This window comes from Haliotis rufescens, unplaced genomic scaffold (assembly GCF_023055435.1).
Source record: "Haliotis rufescens isolate VD_foot unplaced genomic scaffold, xgHalRufe1.0.p SCAF_17, whole genome shotgun sequence".
Classification (NCBI taxonomy): Eukaryota; Metazoa; Mollusca; class Gastropoda; order Lepetellida; family Haliotidae; genus Haliotis; species Haliotis rufescens.
The window spans coordinates 5,987,291-6,003,696 of NW_025963857.1; the positions used below are offsets into that span (position 1 = coordinate 5,987,291).

Consider the following 16,406-nt stretch of genomic DNA (forward strand, 5'->3'; position numbering starts at 1 on the left):
TTGACTGAAGACAACGAGAAGCTAAAATGGACCAGAAAAGCTAGTTTGACTGACGACAGAGAGTAGCTAAATGGGATGAGGCTGGTTCTACAAAACAAGTGGCTAGATTGGACCGGGAAGGTTAGTTTGAATAAATACAACAGTAGCTAGAATGGCTCGGAAAGGTTGGTTTCACTGAATACAGAGAGTAGCTAGAATGAGTGAGACTGAATATAAAGAGTAGCCAGAATGAATTAGACTGACTATAGAGTTTGACTGAAAAGAGAGTAACCAAAATGCACCAGAAAGGATGGCTGTACTATCACAAAGGCCAGCTTACTTGCTCCCCCAGGTCGGGACACCGAAGGCACCCTGTTGATCCAGCTTATAGTACCTCATCACCGTAAGCTGTCCAGAGAGGTGGCAATCCCTTGATATTCTGGCAGCTCGATGGTATTAATAAGCTCTTTCAGTAAGTCGCGCCTGCCATACTGAAGCCTCCCCATGGTGCGCCATTTGTCAGCATTAGAGAGAGCGCGACCCGTATCCTCGTGAGTCGTCGAGCCAAGTCAGAATCAAGTAACCTTTTGTCCGGAAACAAGTATTCATGGTCTGGGAACATCGCGTAGTTATGAAGTCAACGTTACATGCTGTTTTTCTGATATGTCTAATGGGTATGTATTGAGTGGTCAATATTAGCACATTAGTAGATATTATTGAATATGAGTGTACCTTATACCGGTAAGATGACTCGTTTAGTAGTGATTCAGATCTAAGCATTAGAAAAAAACATTAATGCTTATGAAACGAATGCTATAGAATACATTTTCATATGTACAAGAAACAATTTGATTCTATAGTACTGTTTTAACTTTATACAATACGTATCTCTTTATATTAAACAGTGCTTTAGCGAATGGCACTATTTTAACGATGTATCCAATTTTCAAGGTGACCTTTTTCTATTTTCTGAGTCTCTCTCATTGTCTAGCCGACACTTAAATTGCTGGTACTATTACAATATATACTTCAACATTGTTACCACCTTCCTCCTGTCCCACACAGGCGGAGCACCAGTGGCCGGCCTCCCGACCCCCACCTATGTATGGCCTTTGGGCAACACTACCCTCAACACTGAGGTGATGGCGCGACTGGATGCTGTTATACCCGATGATGGCCAGTGTTTCCGGTTCCGACAGGGCTACCCGGAACTTCCGTATGATGCCATCAAACTGACTGGTGACGCGGAATCCCATATAGACATCTCGTTAGACGGGAACCTCATCTTCAAAGACATCACCATATCCTTCCTCGCCTACCCTGAAGGTCCTCCTCAAGGCACGCTTGTTAACTACCTGTACAAGACCGGTAACATCCTTAAGGTGTCAATGCTTGAGAACTATCTCTTCATCTCCTTCTGGGACGAGTATGGAGTCGATGTGGGAAGCACTGCTCTTCCTGATGTCCTCTCAGCGGATACCTGGTGTCATATCGTCATCACCAGAGAGTTCCTGACAGGGAGGATAAGGATCTTCAACAATGGAGAACTACTGGAGAACATTGATGACGATTTCCCCAACGAGATCCAGTTGCCATCAGAAGGGGCTCTACGACTGGGGAAGTCTTTAGATGAACCAGAGGAACCTTTCATCGGTAGAATCTCCTGCTTCCAAATGTACAGTTCAGCTGTTTCACCAGAAGAGGCGGGGAAGACAAAAGAAAACTGTTTCCCGAAGGCATGGAAACATACGCCCCAAGGTATGGTAACATACGTTATTGCCCGAGACGTATCACCGATAGGTATTTCTTTGTATAGCTATGATGTCCTTTATGAAACAACTTAAAACTCCACCTTCACCATGGGAAAGTAACGATCTGAGATAACGACAAAAACGGCAAACCACTGAATTTAGGAATGTATTAAAGAGAGACTCAACGGTCTGGCACTGAGTTACCTAATTTCAGCCTAGGTCATGACAGGTACACTGTGTGTGACCGAGGCGTTGTTTCTGGATAGTCTGGATTAGCATTATCTGCTTGATAGTTTCACATCTTTGAGTCTAGATTGGTTCAACTGCCAATACTAGTTCCCCTTTAAGAACGCGTTATGGAAGCTGGTTAGTGTAACATTTTCGTTTTGGGTTCTCTTGCAAACGTATCTTAGGAACCTACCATTTTGATATCCTGTATAGTTTGTTGTTTTTTTAAAAGAATTCGGCGAGGACAATTTATGTTTCGATAAAATCCTAGTCGATCTGCGCAACTCAGACACGATGACATGCATCAACCGAGTCTGCGAGTCTGACCATCCGATCCCTTTAGTCGCCTCTTACGACAAGCATGGTGTGCTGAAGACCACTTCCAACCCAGATCTGCACAGGGCGCATGTTGGTTACTGCCGTATTGTTTCATCTAATGTGGAATAACAAGGTTAAAGTTTCACTCGCTACCCCAAATTAGTCAAATGCATTGTGCCCTCCGCCGTCATATTGCTGGAATATTGCTAAAAGTTGCTTTCTCCCCCCCTTATTTAAAACACTCATTTTAGGTCAACACGATGATTGATATTAAGTTCCATGTTTATACGTCGTATAATCTATTATACAATAACATAGAAGCATTCAACGTTACTTCCATTGTTCCCGTAGATTTCATGCATATCTGACTGGGATCATAACTAAAGTGTCTGAACTTATTGCGAGTTTTGGAAAGCAATACTTCTGCCAATACTTTTTATCGAAACTGAATATCTAAACCCAAATGCAGATTGGTGTGTTCTTTCTGAGAGGTATTACTTCCCGGGAATATTTGACTTGTCGTTTATGCATGGATTGGCGATAAGTCATATGACGGTCCTTTATGGGAATAATTGCCCCTCTAATCCCTTATGATGTACGAGGATATATTTGAAGGATGTTGTGGCCATGAAATCAATACTGGTTTACTTCTTGATATATATAACTTGATTCAGTTATTATAGTTATTATTGTGGTAGTTGTTAGTAATACATCAATAAGTCGATATAAGTATAAGTGGCACATACGGTATAAGTGGTGGCCATTATACGGTGGAATCAGCCTATAACGAGGGACTGAAAAGCATATGTAAACCACTGGGACTCCCCCCACCCCACCCAGCCCCACCCCACCCCAGCCCCACCCATCCCCAAGTCCAGCCCCGCTGTTGTGAACCAGCGCTCTTTATGGACGTCCGTCCAATAATTGCATTGATTATTTACTTTCTGTCTTTCCTTTCCTCGTTCAGGAATCCCCGGGCTTTTAAACACCGAATTGCCAGGACTTAATTATGTTTTCCATGACAATGAGAATTGTATGAAAGTCAGGTAAATCACCATTATGTAAAACTCGTTAACTTATAACAAACAATATACCATCCCTGGCAGTGAATTTTATATCAACATGCATCAATATTGAAACGCATAAGACTGTCAGAGCAATCATACAGACTATTGCAATTCTCGGAGAGCTTATTAACACTATCCGAGGAAAATTCTGATATAACTCTTCTATGACTTTTTTTACTGACCATCAATGTCCCTGATAAAAAGTGTCACAGAGGTCATTTAGTTTAGTCATTACCGTTCCTGGTATGGCTCGTTATTAGTTCGAATCTAGTTTGTCTCCTATTAAATCCTTGATCTGTAGGCACCATTCCCATGATCGTCAATCTCCCCAAAGTGGTAATCGTCAACGTCGTGCGTACTCCGGACTTTGCTCCCCCAAAAAGCGGACATGTATGCCGTGATCAGGATCCCTGAAATATTGTTAAATGCGATGTTAAATCAAATTCATACAGCGAAATACTTTGACACACAGTCAGCCCAGTACGAGAGTGATACGTTTTTTACCTCACGAGAGGGAATTGAAAACTTTTTTTCTGCAAAGTCATGATCACTGCACGTTCCCCATAAACCAAAGGTCACAGGCCCCTGCTCATTTTTCTGACTTGTCACTTGTAAACAATTGGATCAACAGACTTCATGACATCATTTAACGTCACCAAAAATCCTATCTCATCTACCCTCCATCATTTGAAAGTTGGTTTGTCCTCTTGGTCACTCATGGTCATCCAAACCCGTGAATTGGTCTTCAGTAACCCATGCCTGTCGTAAGAGGCGACTGATTGGATCGGGTGGTCAGACTCACTGGCTTGGTTAATGCATGTCACCGTACACCCAAAACGTAGAGCGAAGCTAAAGTCAATCACTGGATTGTCGGGTCCAGACTCAATTATTTAGAGACCGCTGAATGCGGCGGTAAACAAAAAAAACTAAACATGGTCATCCTATTACTATACTAATACTCTACTGGTCGTCATTTAAGGCAACGCAGTTAGATATGCAGATTTACGTTGCTTAGGTTACCAGGATTCTATCCTCCTTTGTTGGAATTCCTGATTCTGTCCACCACCTGTGCTCGTAGATTTCAACAAAGTGGTAAATATGTTGGACCTACATCACTTCCGACTTCTCTCTAACATCACGCTGAGATACGGTGATGTAACTGGATTAATGTTCAAAACGGCGTTAAGGAACTCACACACTTATCCTGTTAGGGTCCCTCTTCCCGAGGTAACTGACATTGAAAGTCCAGTTTCAACCCTTGCCGAACTAGGCTTGAATTTGTGAGCTCGATCGTAGCGCCACCAGTGGCTATTACGAGTTATGTCCCTTCTATGTCCCTCCTATTGACCAATCAGATTCCAATTCTCACATCACTTGCATTTTCTTCAAACAAAATGGCAGCGCCCAGTCAAGACGATCTGATCGATAAACAGAAATGTCATAAAACTGGTCTTACTTCGCGTAGTGCATCAAATCACGTGAGCACCTTGATAAAAAAAAATGAAAAGATTTGAAAAAATATCTGTTGACGCCGAGTTGGCGGTACACATGCTTTGCAAATTCTGCAATCGATCGAAATCTGCACGGCGGTTTACTGACCGGATATCGACTCGTTAAGCGATTTTCATTGGACTATATATAGACTAGTTATACCAGCAAAACTCCATATTTCAAGCCTAGTTCGGCAAGGGTGGAAACTTGACTTTTACAGTCAGTTAACTCCCATGCCTCGGGAAGATAGATAAGGACACGCTTGAGCTACATAGAACATTGTCCTCTGAATCCGCTTTGAATGTTTATCTGAAGAAGAACAGCTGCCAACAATGAACATATTTCCGGTCGCCATGAAACCTGCTTTCTGTCCAAAATGTTGATTTGATCTTCCACGTGCAAGGGGATAATTCAATCAAGGATATAGTACAGATTGTCCATAAACCATTGGAAATATGCGATCCAAACCAGCTGTGGCTGCACATGAATGACATGCACTGTCTCCAGAATGGAATAATAATAATCAATAACTGTTACATTATTAATCATGAAATGAAACCAACTTCTGGAAATCGTACCCCCATCACCTGAATGATGTTTACGAATGGTGCATCTTGGCCACCAGACCTTGTAAATAGCTTTACCGATTATATAATCTGGTTGTAGAGTGTATGATTTTACTCGTACAAGACATATCTATCCTTGACGCCTTAAGCTTATTTTCTAAAATACATCCAATAGTTATGGAGATTCTTACACTATTATGCAAGGTCCTTAAATGAACGTACATTCTTTGTGAAGTAGCCGAGAACTCAGAACTCATGGCAGACGTTATGTCGAGAGCACTACCGAAATAAAATACAGCATTAAAAGTCTGATGAATATAGATTGTATGTGATGTTGACATCGTGTAACAATCAAAGTCTTTTCTTTCAGTCGTCATGGAAAGGCGCTTCGTAGATGGAGAAGTCAGGCAATGTATCAGTGATGGTAGCAAGAAGGCGAGCCCCAGCTGTGACGTCATCAGCATGCATTGTCTCGCCGGAAGCAAGGCCTGGAATGGCGTCATGGCAACCAACAACTGGGCCAGTAGCGGATTGGACACGGCTTACTTTAGTGTGGTGTCACGTGACAGTGTCCCAGAGCCCCAGAATGAGCATCTTCTTGGTACCGTGAACACGAAGAACAGCCACGTGTGTTCTCGACTGTGCATGCGAGTTTTAGGATGCAAATCCTTTGCTGTTGGGGGACATAATTCCACACAGAAATCCTGCATGCTGATTGATAGACAGCTTGAGTCCACCGTACCCCGACCCGGCTGGAAGTATTACATTATGAAAAATTAGCAAATATCCTGCATTATGACGTACATGGATCATGCGTCATATTTGACCAGCCTCATTGGCCCATGTCGTATCGTAATTTAGCCTGGTATAGTATCTTGCATGAATTGAGTGGACAAGGACTACGTTGTAGCGATGTGGCAGTGTATTTATCGCCATACTGTATAGGCCGGATAAGACAGATACCATGATGCTGTGTGTAATATCGTCCTCGACATTGTACCCTCCAGAGCTGGACACCTCTCTCTCTCTCTCTCTCTCTCTCTCTCTCTCTCTCTCTCTCTCTCTCTCTCTCTCTCTCCCAATTTTAAGTTCTCCCTGTCAATACTCTTGTCTCTATATGCCTGTATCTCTCTATCTCTGTCTCGCTCCCTCTCTCTGTGTCCTTGTCTCTCTCAGTCGCTCTGTGTGTGTCTCTCTTTCTGTTCCAATGTTTGGCTCTCCCTATCAAAACATCATCTCTTTTGCGCTCTGTCTCTCTCTGTCTGTATCTTCCTGTTTCTGTCTCTCTGTTTCTCTCTCTATCTCTGTATCTCTCAGTCAGTCTCTGTGTCTGTGCCTCTCTCTATGCCTCTCTCTCTCTCTCTCTCTCTCTCTACTTCGGGCTTTCCTCCCACATTAAGCTGATAACGCCGTGATATAACTGGAATACTGTTAAAAGCGGCGTTAAACCCAGCTCACTCACTCACCCACTCTCTCTCTCGGTTCCTGCTTAAGTGTATGATATGTGAAACCTTTCCAATGTACCCCTGGTGGGAGTAAATATTAGTTTATGTACTATCAACAACGACTATGAACATAGCCTGGATGGCGTGATCCCCACAGAATTCAATAATTCGTTGGCACATAAATCATCAGACCAAGTTTGCGATCACCTACAAATTGTTGCTAATTCACCCAGCTGTCTATGCAAAAACAGGATGATGTATACACACCAAGGAACACTGATTATGCGGTCTCTGTCGCAAAAAGAATTCGAAAGCAAGACTTCACTCGATAATAGATTACAATCCGCAGAACAAGGATCTCATGACTGACCGAGTGGCGCCGGTTGTACTCATGGACTCTATAGATTCACTTTACGTAATGACTGTGCGCAATCGCCTATACTATATTAGCAACGGGGATCTGAAGAACGCACAAGGACTTGGGGATGCGCTGTGTTTATATCCTTCGAATGCAACTGTCCCTGAAGACGAACGAAGATTCATCTCAGCAACCTAGTCCATGTGGACCCCATCTCTAGTGGCCTAGAAATAATAACGATGCTTCGCTGAGTTTTGTCGTTTGTTAAGTTGTTAACAAGATATAACCATCATTATGGTTGGGATGACGAAAGGGACGGATCACTTTCAACAATACACGCTTGAATGTTGTTGTTTTTTTATTTTCAAAAATTAATGCAGGGATGCATGCATATTCCTCAACGGGAATATGCATTTTGAATCTAGAAACAATGATTATGGTATAGAAGTGAAAGGGGGCTTCATCTGTAGGTTCACGCATGCAACTAGATGGTGTTTCATTTCTACTGTAAATTTCCCCAGGGTACTGAAATGTAAATCGCCGCCTTTTAAGCCAAATTTGCGAGAATGACTTTTTCGCGTTCTGGTTTTACTAGGGGACCGGTCATTTGATATTGGGAGGTGGGGTATGACTCTTGATCATGCTCTTGCTCTTGCTCAAAAAGTGTTTGATCAGGGTTACAACATCCAAGGCCTCAGTAAAGCTTTCAACATGTTTTGAGGTCGGTGTGTGGAGAACATTTCATGTGACGCATCAGCGACAAAAACGATGTCTGATGCATTTCCCTATTTTGACAGGAACCATTGTTCCTGTGTTGTTTTTCAGGTTAACAACTGTTTTGGCTTGTGAGGGTGGCTGCAGTGTAGTCGCCCAACTTTTCGCAAACACCTAAAATCACCACAAAGTGATAGTGATTCACAAGCACATGTTTACGCTATAGTCGGCAAAGCAGAGATTTCTTATGATTATGAAAAAGATTTTGTCGCTTTAAAGAAAGAAAAATGAATTTTTCCTCAGGTTTGCATTCCTAAATGTTGTTTTCTGGACAAACCGGAAAGGCTGATGCAGACAAACAGGGCCAGGCCAGTGGTAGCTTGGTCGCTCGATTCTCATCCGATCCGTGTTTGATTCTCAGCATTTACTAAACATGTGAAAGTCATCTTAGTTACACGAGGGAACATGGGAATATCATTCTCATCAGTTCATTACGCGCGCATCTCATATCTTAAACATTTTCTACTGCGTGTACATCTTCCCGAGGCAAGGGAGTTAACTGACTTTAAAAGTCCAGTTTCCACCCTTGCCGAACTAGGCTGGAATTTCTGGGCTCGATCGTAGCGCCACCAGTGGTTATTACGAGTTATGTCCCTTCTGAGCCTCTCCTAGGGACCAATCCGATTTCATCTTTTGCATTTGTTTCAAACAAAATGGTGGCCCCAAGTCAAGACGATCTGATCGATAATCAAGGTCTATATTGTGATAAAACGGGTCTTACATCGCGAAGTGCATCAAATCAAGCGAGCACTTTCATTAAAAACATGAAAAGGTTTGGAAAATATCTGTTTACAACGAGTTGGCGGTGCACATGCTTTTCAAATCATGCAATCGACCGAAATCTGCACGGCAGTTTACAAACCGGATTTCGATTTCGTTGCGAGATTTTGATTGGACTTTGCCTAGAGTCGTTAGTCCAGCCGAAATGTATCTCCATAATACCAGCCTAGTTCGGCAAGGGTGGAAACTGGACTTTTATTGCCTCGGGAAGATGATACGTGTATGGATGCAAATGCCCTACAAAGGATATTCGTTTAAAGCGCCCAATAGACATGATCGCTCCAACCAGCCAGGTTATTAAAGCGACAGCCAGGTTATTAGAGCGACCGTTCGTCATGCGAGAACCGGGTTCTTCCTCCACTTGGGAATATCAAACGCCATTCTGATGTTTCCCGTCGTGTTATGGTGAAATATTGCTAAACAAGCGATGTTCACACTTAGTTTAGGGTCTGTTGACGTACTGTTTGTGGATGCACATTGATCTATTGAGGAACTTAACCGATTATATTCGTGAGGTTCACGAAGGTGCAGATATCATTGCTTTGTTTACACCCCGTCTAGAATTTCTCATAACCTATCGGGGGCGGTCGGGTAGCCTGGTGGTTGAAGCGGTCGCTCGTCACGCCGACGACCCGGGTTCGATTCCCGACATGGGTACAATGTGTGAAGCCCGTTTCGGGTGTTCCCCGCCGTGACATTGTGGAATAGTACTAGAAGCGGCGTAAAACCAAAAGGGACACAACCATGCACAAGGTTATGAAACGGATTTGATTACGAAGCCAACCTGGCACTGCGTTTGTCAGCCTCGGTGTTGATCAATACATGAGGCGCCAGTGAAATATAAATGGGGAAAAATGAGAACCATCAGGCAGAACAAAGTAATCGATGTGCTCTGTTGGCTTAGTGTGTATCAACCTGACACTGTCCACATGATAAAAGTACTGAACACTGAGTACACCATGATATTGTTGACAAAAAACACCTGAACTCCGCATCAGTAAATGTGACATGATTGTATCATCAGCCCGGTTCATGGAGATCGTGGTAAGGTGATCTCAATCAATTTACTATTTTAAATAGTTCTAAAGGTCTACAAGAAGCCTTATGTGCTGCTTCGTGGTTCGATTAGTCAATATATCTAGTCATGGAATTGGTGTAAGGGGCATAACTCGTATTAATAAAAGAGACAAAACGCTTTCCGAAATAATGAGAAATCTCTGCTTAAAGAAGAGTCCAATGAATGATTCTTACTATACCATAAGCAGGTGTTTATGAATCACTATCAAATAGTGATGACAGATGTACTAGAAAAGGGGAGCGTATCCTGTCTCATAGGTAGCACCAGTCACAAACACATGCAAAAGCAAGTCAATTCTTCACCTGCAAAAACACGAGAACATAGGGTATCAAAATAAGGAATTGCATCGGACATAGTTTGTCACTGGTGCGTCAAATTTGGAAATGTCATCCACATGTCTATCTAATCTGTTTATTCAGTACATGAGTGGGCCAGCGGCCCATAGTACAATTCGGTTCACCAGACATGTATAAAAATACAACTGTGTACACCTAAATACACAACAGCAAGGCATTCATAGATAAAGAATATTACTTCTGCAAAAATGAATTCCTTAACTTAAAAGCGTGGTAAATATAACAAGCCAGACTTCTAATTGTTGACTGATGCAGAGACGACATAAGTATGTAAAATTGTTCTATTGATGGATTTACATAATATTTTTGAGGAATATATGTCACTCGGAGAGCATAATATTTTTCACAAACCAATACAAAATGGTATTCAGACTCAACATAGCCTGTTTTACAAACCATACATAACCTTCGCTGTCTTGGGATACCAAAATATCTCCCGGTTTCTATGTGGAGCGAGTGGGAGCTAGCTCTAAAACGTGCCAGTGCAACGCGAAACTTATTGATTGTAATAGCCGATAAATAAAATTCCCTGCTAAACCTAAATTTATAACAAAGATATGATGAATACTTGGGGCTATTGGTCAAAGCAAAATGCCAATCTTGTTCATAAGAGCATTTTAATCTTTGTATGAACTCATCAATAAATGAAATAGAAATAACAAGATGCTGATTTTCCCATACGTAGCCAAAGCCATAGGCGTACAAAAGTAATTTAACTCTAGAGGCCCAATTAGTCTTACCTGCTATGGCCTGCTGCACAAGCATATTGTAACTTTTTCGTGGATAACGCGAATCGGGCATCTTTAAAATCTTACACCAATAATTCAAGCATCTTTTGAAAGCATAGATATACAAAGGGTATCTCCCACACTCTCCACGCACAACATGATTGGAAGTTGCTGACTTAACTCCTAAAATACGTTTACAAGCAAGTGTATGAACAACTTCAATCTCCTCGCAAAACGATAAAGATAAACCCCAAACTTCTGCACCGTAAAGAAGTACTGGCACAACTTTAGCATCAAAAATTTTAAAGAAAATATTCATAGGAGTAGGTTTAATTAGCTGTAGGGACTTCAAAAGCAACATTAGATATATGTGCACTCCAAGATAGATTTCGAAAAAATAATACACCAAGGTATTTATATGTAGTTACACATTCCAACAATTTTCCATCGTAAACCCATTTTTCATATTTTGAAAGAACACTCCCATTTTTAAAAACTACTACTTTAGTTTTATCAATATTGACTGTTAATGAATAATCTTTACAATAACATTCTAACACATTGATTCTTTTCTGGAGACCATAAACAGTATCTGCTATGAGAATGACATGCGAAAAGTAATAAAAACAATTGAACTACATCTGGATGAAATTGGATACCATGTGCGCAACTGGATTCAATATCTATGGCAAGATCATTTATGAACAAGGCAAACAAAATGGGACTAAGGACACATCCTTGACGAACTCCCTTACTGCAGCTAAACATATCAGAAAATGAGTTATTGTATTTGACCAATGCCAAAACTTGTTTATAAATTGACTGTATACAACAGAAAATTTTCGGAGAAATACCATTTTTGTATAGTACCATACGCAATTTGGATCTATCTATGGAATCAAAGGCTTTGGCAAAATCAACAAACAAGGCATAAATCACACCTCGTTTCTTAGCCAAATATTTCTCTATTACTGAATATAAAACAAAAATATTATCAGTTGTGGAATATCCACTCCTAAAACCAGCCTGAGACTCTACTAGTCTATCATAGGATTCCGACCAAAACTGAAGTCTTCTGTTTAAAATAGAAATATAAAGTTTACTGAATACACTTAAGATAGTGATACCCCTATAATTAGTGGGAGAATTGGCATCGCCTTTCTTATATATAGGAACAATGTGGCCAACAGCCCAAGATGAGGGAAAATATGCAGAATCAAATATAGCATTAAAGAAGAATGTCAAAAAAGGAACCAGAACATCAGGAGAAGACTTAAACATTTCTGCTATCAGTCCATCATCTCCCGCAGCTTTATTATTTTTCAATCCTGTAATCGCATCAAGCACTTCATCCTGTGAAATAGGGGAATCAAGAATACTCTGAGTTGTTTCGTCAAAATTAACATCGTCAAAAACTAAATTCTCCTCAACCTCTGAAGAAGAGTATTCACCAAATAAGTTCTTAAAGTGCTGATACCAATCTCCTAGTTCTATATTAGGAGAGCGTCTCCTTCCCTCACCAGAGAGTAGCTTCAATTGTGACCAAAATATTTTGCTGTTGTGTATGCCTGTCACCATATTACTAAGAATTTTATCTTGGTAGGCTTTTCTTTTGTTATGGAGTATATTTGTATATTTATTTCTTGCATGTAGATAGTTTGAAAGTGCCAAATGATCCCCAAGTAGTCTATAAACTTTAAGCAGTCTTTGCTTTTCAAATCTAAGAAATTCACACTCTTTATCAAACCAAGGTTGCTTATCGACTAACCAAGCAGATGGGCAAAACTTACGCATACATTCTGCTGCATTACCTAATAAATCTGAGAATAAAGTTACAGCATCATCAAATTTTCCAGATAAAATATGTTCATTACACTGATCAAACACTGAAGCTGACTTGTCAGAAAGTAATACATCTCTAAATGTTGACACTTTATCTTCATTCCACACATAACGGGAGTTGTCACGCACATCTCGTGCATTACATAAGCTAGCACCCACAGAAGCCATATCACGTGACACAAATGAACACGCAACAGGCAGATGATCTGAATCTGACCTAGATAGGACATCGAAGCGGTCACATGATGTAAACAAGTCAGGGCCTGTTATGATATAATCAACAACACTCTGTCCAATATGACTTATAAATGTAAAGTCTCCTTTCCCAGCGTCCGAACCACATCGGCCATTACAAATATATAAATTTAAAGCACTACAAACATTCAATAGCACTTTACCAAAATTATTAACTTTTGAATCACACGAATGTCTCTTAATATCAATATTATCATAAATGTCCGAAAAATCATCAATCCCAAGCCTTTCGACATGTCTATCATAAAACTTTCTTAAAGCTTCACTGAGGCCCTAAATGTTGAAACACTGATCGAACAACTTTTGAGCAAGAGTCGCATGACGCTCTTTGAAATTTTCATTCAAACACTAACTGAATGGTGTAAGTTAAAATTCATTTCACTTTAACACGGATCTAAAAACAAGCGGATTTCAGTTGCCCATTACAACATTTAAACCTCTCACCTTTTCTTGATGCTGGAAACAAAAGACACATTGTCTTGCCGAAGAAGCTGCATTAAAAAATCTCATGTGTAAGTCAGTTCCAAGAACTGTCTTAGATTTTGGCCAAATAAATATGGCCCCCATCCTACGTTCAAACCCGTAAATACCAACAGCAGTTTGACAGAACAACAGTAAGCCAATTCAGTCTCTACATCAATCATTCATAACTCAATGAAATCCCAAGTGTTTGCCTCAGACAAAATTGTTGTGTTGATAAACTTCTGTTTTTCATTTTGTTTCCATGGGTAATTTAGACTGGTTATTCTCTGGTGTTGACTGTAAGTTTTGAGACAATAGAGGTTTTGGTGGCAAGATCCAGGTACTTATGTCTCTCGCACAACGGCATATCTTTCTCAGATTCCACCTGACTGTACAGGCTCTTGAGATCAGCCAAAGACTGGCAGATTTCGATGACATCTGTCTTTCTTGGAACCTGGGGCATTTCCAAATAGCCACTCATACGCCTGCCTCCACCTTTTCCACAGTGTGACAGATGCTGGTCCAGGAGTCGATGTCAGTAACAATTATAGAGATGCTGAAATGTGTCGTATATTAAGTCTGATTTTGATTTTGATTTTCATCTTTTCAACCTTGCCTAATCCACCAATGGCTTTCATTGGTGAATTAAACAGAATATTCTTTTAATTCATTTGGAATGATAACCGGATGAAATTAAAAGAATACAATTAATAAAGAATTACAAAGATGGAGGGACTTAGAATTGGAGCACATATTGATCATATTATTTTACAAATAACCCTTTTATAACCCTTTTTGGAAATAATTATTTTTGATATGGGAGGATTAGGATTAGAAAACATACAACAAATCATGAAATAATTGCAGATAGTTAACAGAACTGCTCTTGTTAAAGCATGAGTTTAATGGCCAAATGGTAATTGAAGAAAACTGGTGTGAGAAGGAAATTCATTCCGTGTATGTCAGCATGTATGTATCGCACAAGGCATCATTTCTTTGAATATGCGTAAAACAAAGTATAACATAAAGGGGTCCTTTGTAGACTATGATTGAACATTAAATAATATTCCCAGTAATTGGAAAAAGTCAATAACTGACCCATTACAAGCTACTGATTGTAATCTGGGCCTTAATTCTGTTATGTATGAAATGATAACACCACAAAAAAGCTCAAAACTCTTTTATATGAAAACTTAGTTCTCCCCACAAATATTTATAACAAATGGCAACAAAGAATCAAGGTTGACATTTCTTGGGATGAAATATTTTTAGAATACAGAAGATGCACAAAAGACATTAAGCTGTAAAGCAATACACAACATTACATAGTATTATTTATACCAAAGCAGAATTGTTTAAGGTGAATATTGTTGATGATAACATTTGTTCCTTTTGTGAGAATCTTTGATGCATGTTTATGAAGAATGCCATAATGTAACATCATTTTGGACACAACTAGAGAACTATCTTAATAATGGTTTATCCTTTGAAATTAGGTTTGATAAGAAACAGATAAAATTGGCCATCAATTACAGCATTTATCTGGTTGAAACATTCTTTGCAAATATACTGAACAGCGAAACAAACGTCACCATGGGTAGCTATATGAGAAACCTTGTTTGTCCAAACACTGTAAACATACTTTGAGACATATTAAAAAGATGAAACTTGTCGAAACTGATCATCAAGGTTGAAATTAAAGTGTCAAATGTTCTTAATGTGAAACACAACACTAGTCTCTGAGAAAATGGCATCACAAGTCCGTATCTCGTGTGTCCGCTATGTGCATTGATGACTGCCGTGCAACGTCGATACATGGAAGGAGGAGGCGGTTGATGAAGGCAATAGGCATTTGAGCCCACACTATGGGGTACGCCTGACGCAGTTCAGCTGCAGTTGTCGGCCTTGGTCGGACGCCATTCAGTCGTCTTTGAATCTCGTCCCACAGGTGCTCAATGGGATTTACATCGAGACTGAGGGCAGGCCACTGCATGGTTCTGATGCCATTCTGCGAAGTCTCTTGTTGCCCTCGCAGGGTACGGGCGTTATCATGCTGAAACTTGTGGTTGCGGCGACGTGCCAAATGGGGTAAGGCGTGTGGTCTCAAATCTTGATCAATGTACCGAGCTGCTGTGACACCATTGCTTCTCCCTGGACCGATGTTCTTGAAGACCACAGGGCCGACCCTCTGTGCAAGACCAGTTCCACCCCACACCATGATGCTCGGACCACCCCATGAGTCTCTCTCAACAACAGAAGCATCCGAATAATGTTTCCGTTGGCGTCGCCAGACTCTCTCTCTCTCTCTGAATTCCTGTTGAGATACAGTAACGGCTGAGGATTCTTCTCCACTGCTGGTCTCACCAATGCTGGCGCTGTGTTGCCCACTGAAGACGGTCCCGGCGATGACGTGGTGTCAGAATGGGTACTCGGTGTGGCCTGTGACAGTGGAGGTGTCTGCTCGTCAATCGTCGACGCACGATGTCCGCACTAATGTGTCGCTGGTGTGTCCCCATGGTCTGTCGAGCAGTTTCCGCAGCAGTTACAAAGCGATCTTGAAGATGCTGTCGCACAATCTGACGATCCTGACGTCAGGTGGTGACCCTTGGTCTTCCACTACGTGGTCGATCATCTGTAGTGTTGGTGGTCTGGTACCGTTGCTGGAGCCTGTATATGGTCCTTACGTGGACTTGAAATGCATTGGCTAATTGCCGGGCAGTTTGTCCAGCTTGCAATCGTCCAAGGGCTTGGTGTCGCTGATTACTTGTCAATCTTGGCATGTGGTAGCAATTCAATAGCACCCGATCTGGGTGGATTTTTAAAGGGCAATAAATGGGGGAACGCATGTGCATTTCAATTTGCACGGAACCAGATATTTAAATGACAACTTTTCATGCAATGTTACTTGTGGTGACGTTTCTTTTGCTG

General features: G+C 41.0%; 1 protein-coding gene across 1 annotated transcript; it reads left to right on the forward strand.

Moving 5' to 3' along the window:
* Positions 1 to 512: 512 nt before the first annotated feature.
* Positions 513 to 6,763, forward strand: LOC124124431. Its single transcript, XM_046487637.2, has 3 exons — positions 513 to 653; positions 1,045 to 1,737; positions 5,771 to 6,763. Exons 1-3 carry the CDS (start codon positions 587 to 589, stop codon positions 6,178 to 6,180), a joined length of 1,170 nt encoding a protein of 389 aa, XP_046343593.2. The 5' UTR covers positions 513 to 586; the 3' UTR covers positions 6,181 to 6,763.
* The last annotated feature ends 9,643 nt before the right edge of the window (positions 6,764 to 16,406 follow it).

Bases quoted from the DNA above. Each gene is read 5' to 3' on its own strand.
- LOC124124431 (XM_046487637.2), top strand. From the start codon at position 587: ATGGTCTGGGAACATCGCGTAGTTATGAAGTCAACGTTACATGCTGTT. The intron at 654-1,044 runs GTATGTATTGAG...TGTCCCACACAG, and splicing joins TTTTCTGATATGTCTAATGG to GCGGAGCACCAGTGGCCGGC. The intron at 1,738-5,770 runs GTATGGTAACAT...CTTTTCTTTCAG, and splicing joins ATGGAAACATACGCCCCAAG to TCGTCATGGAAAGGCGCTTC.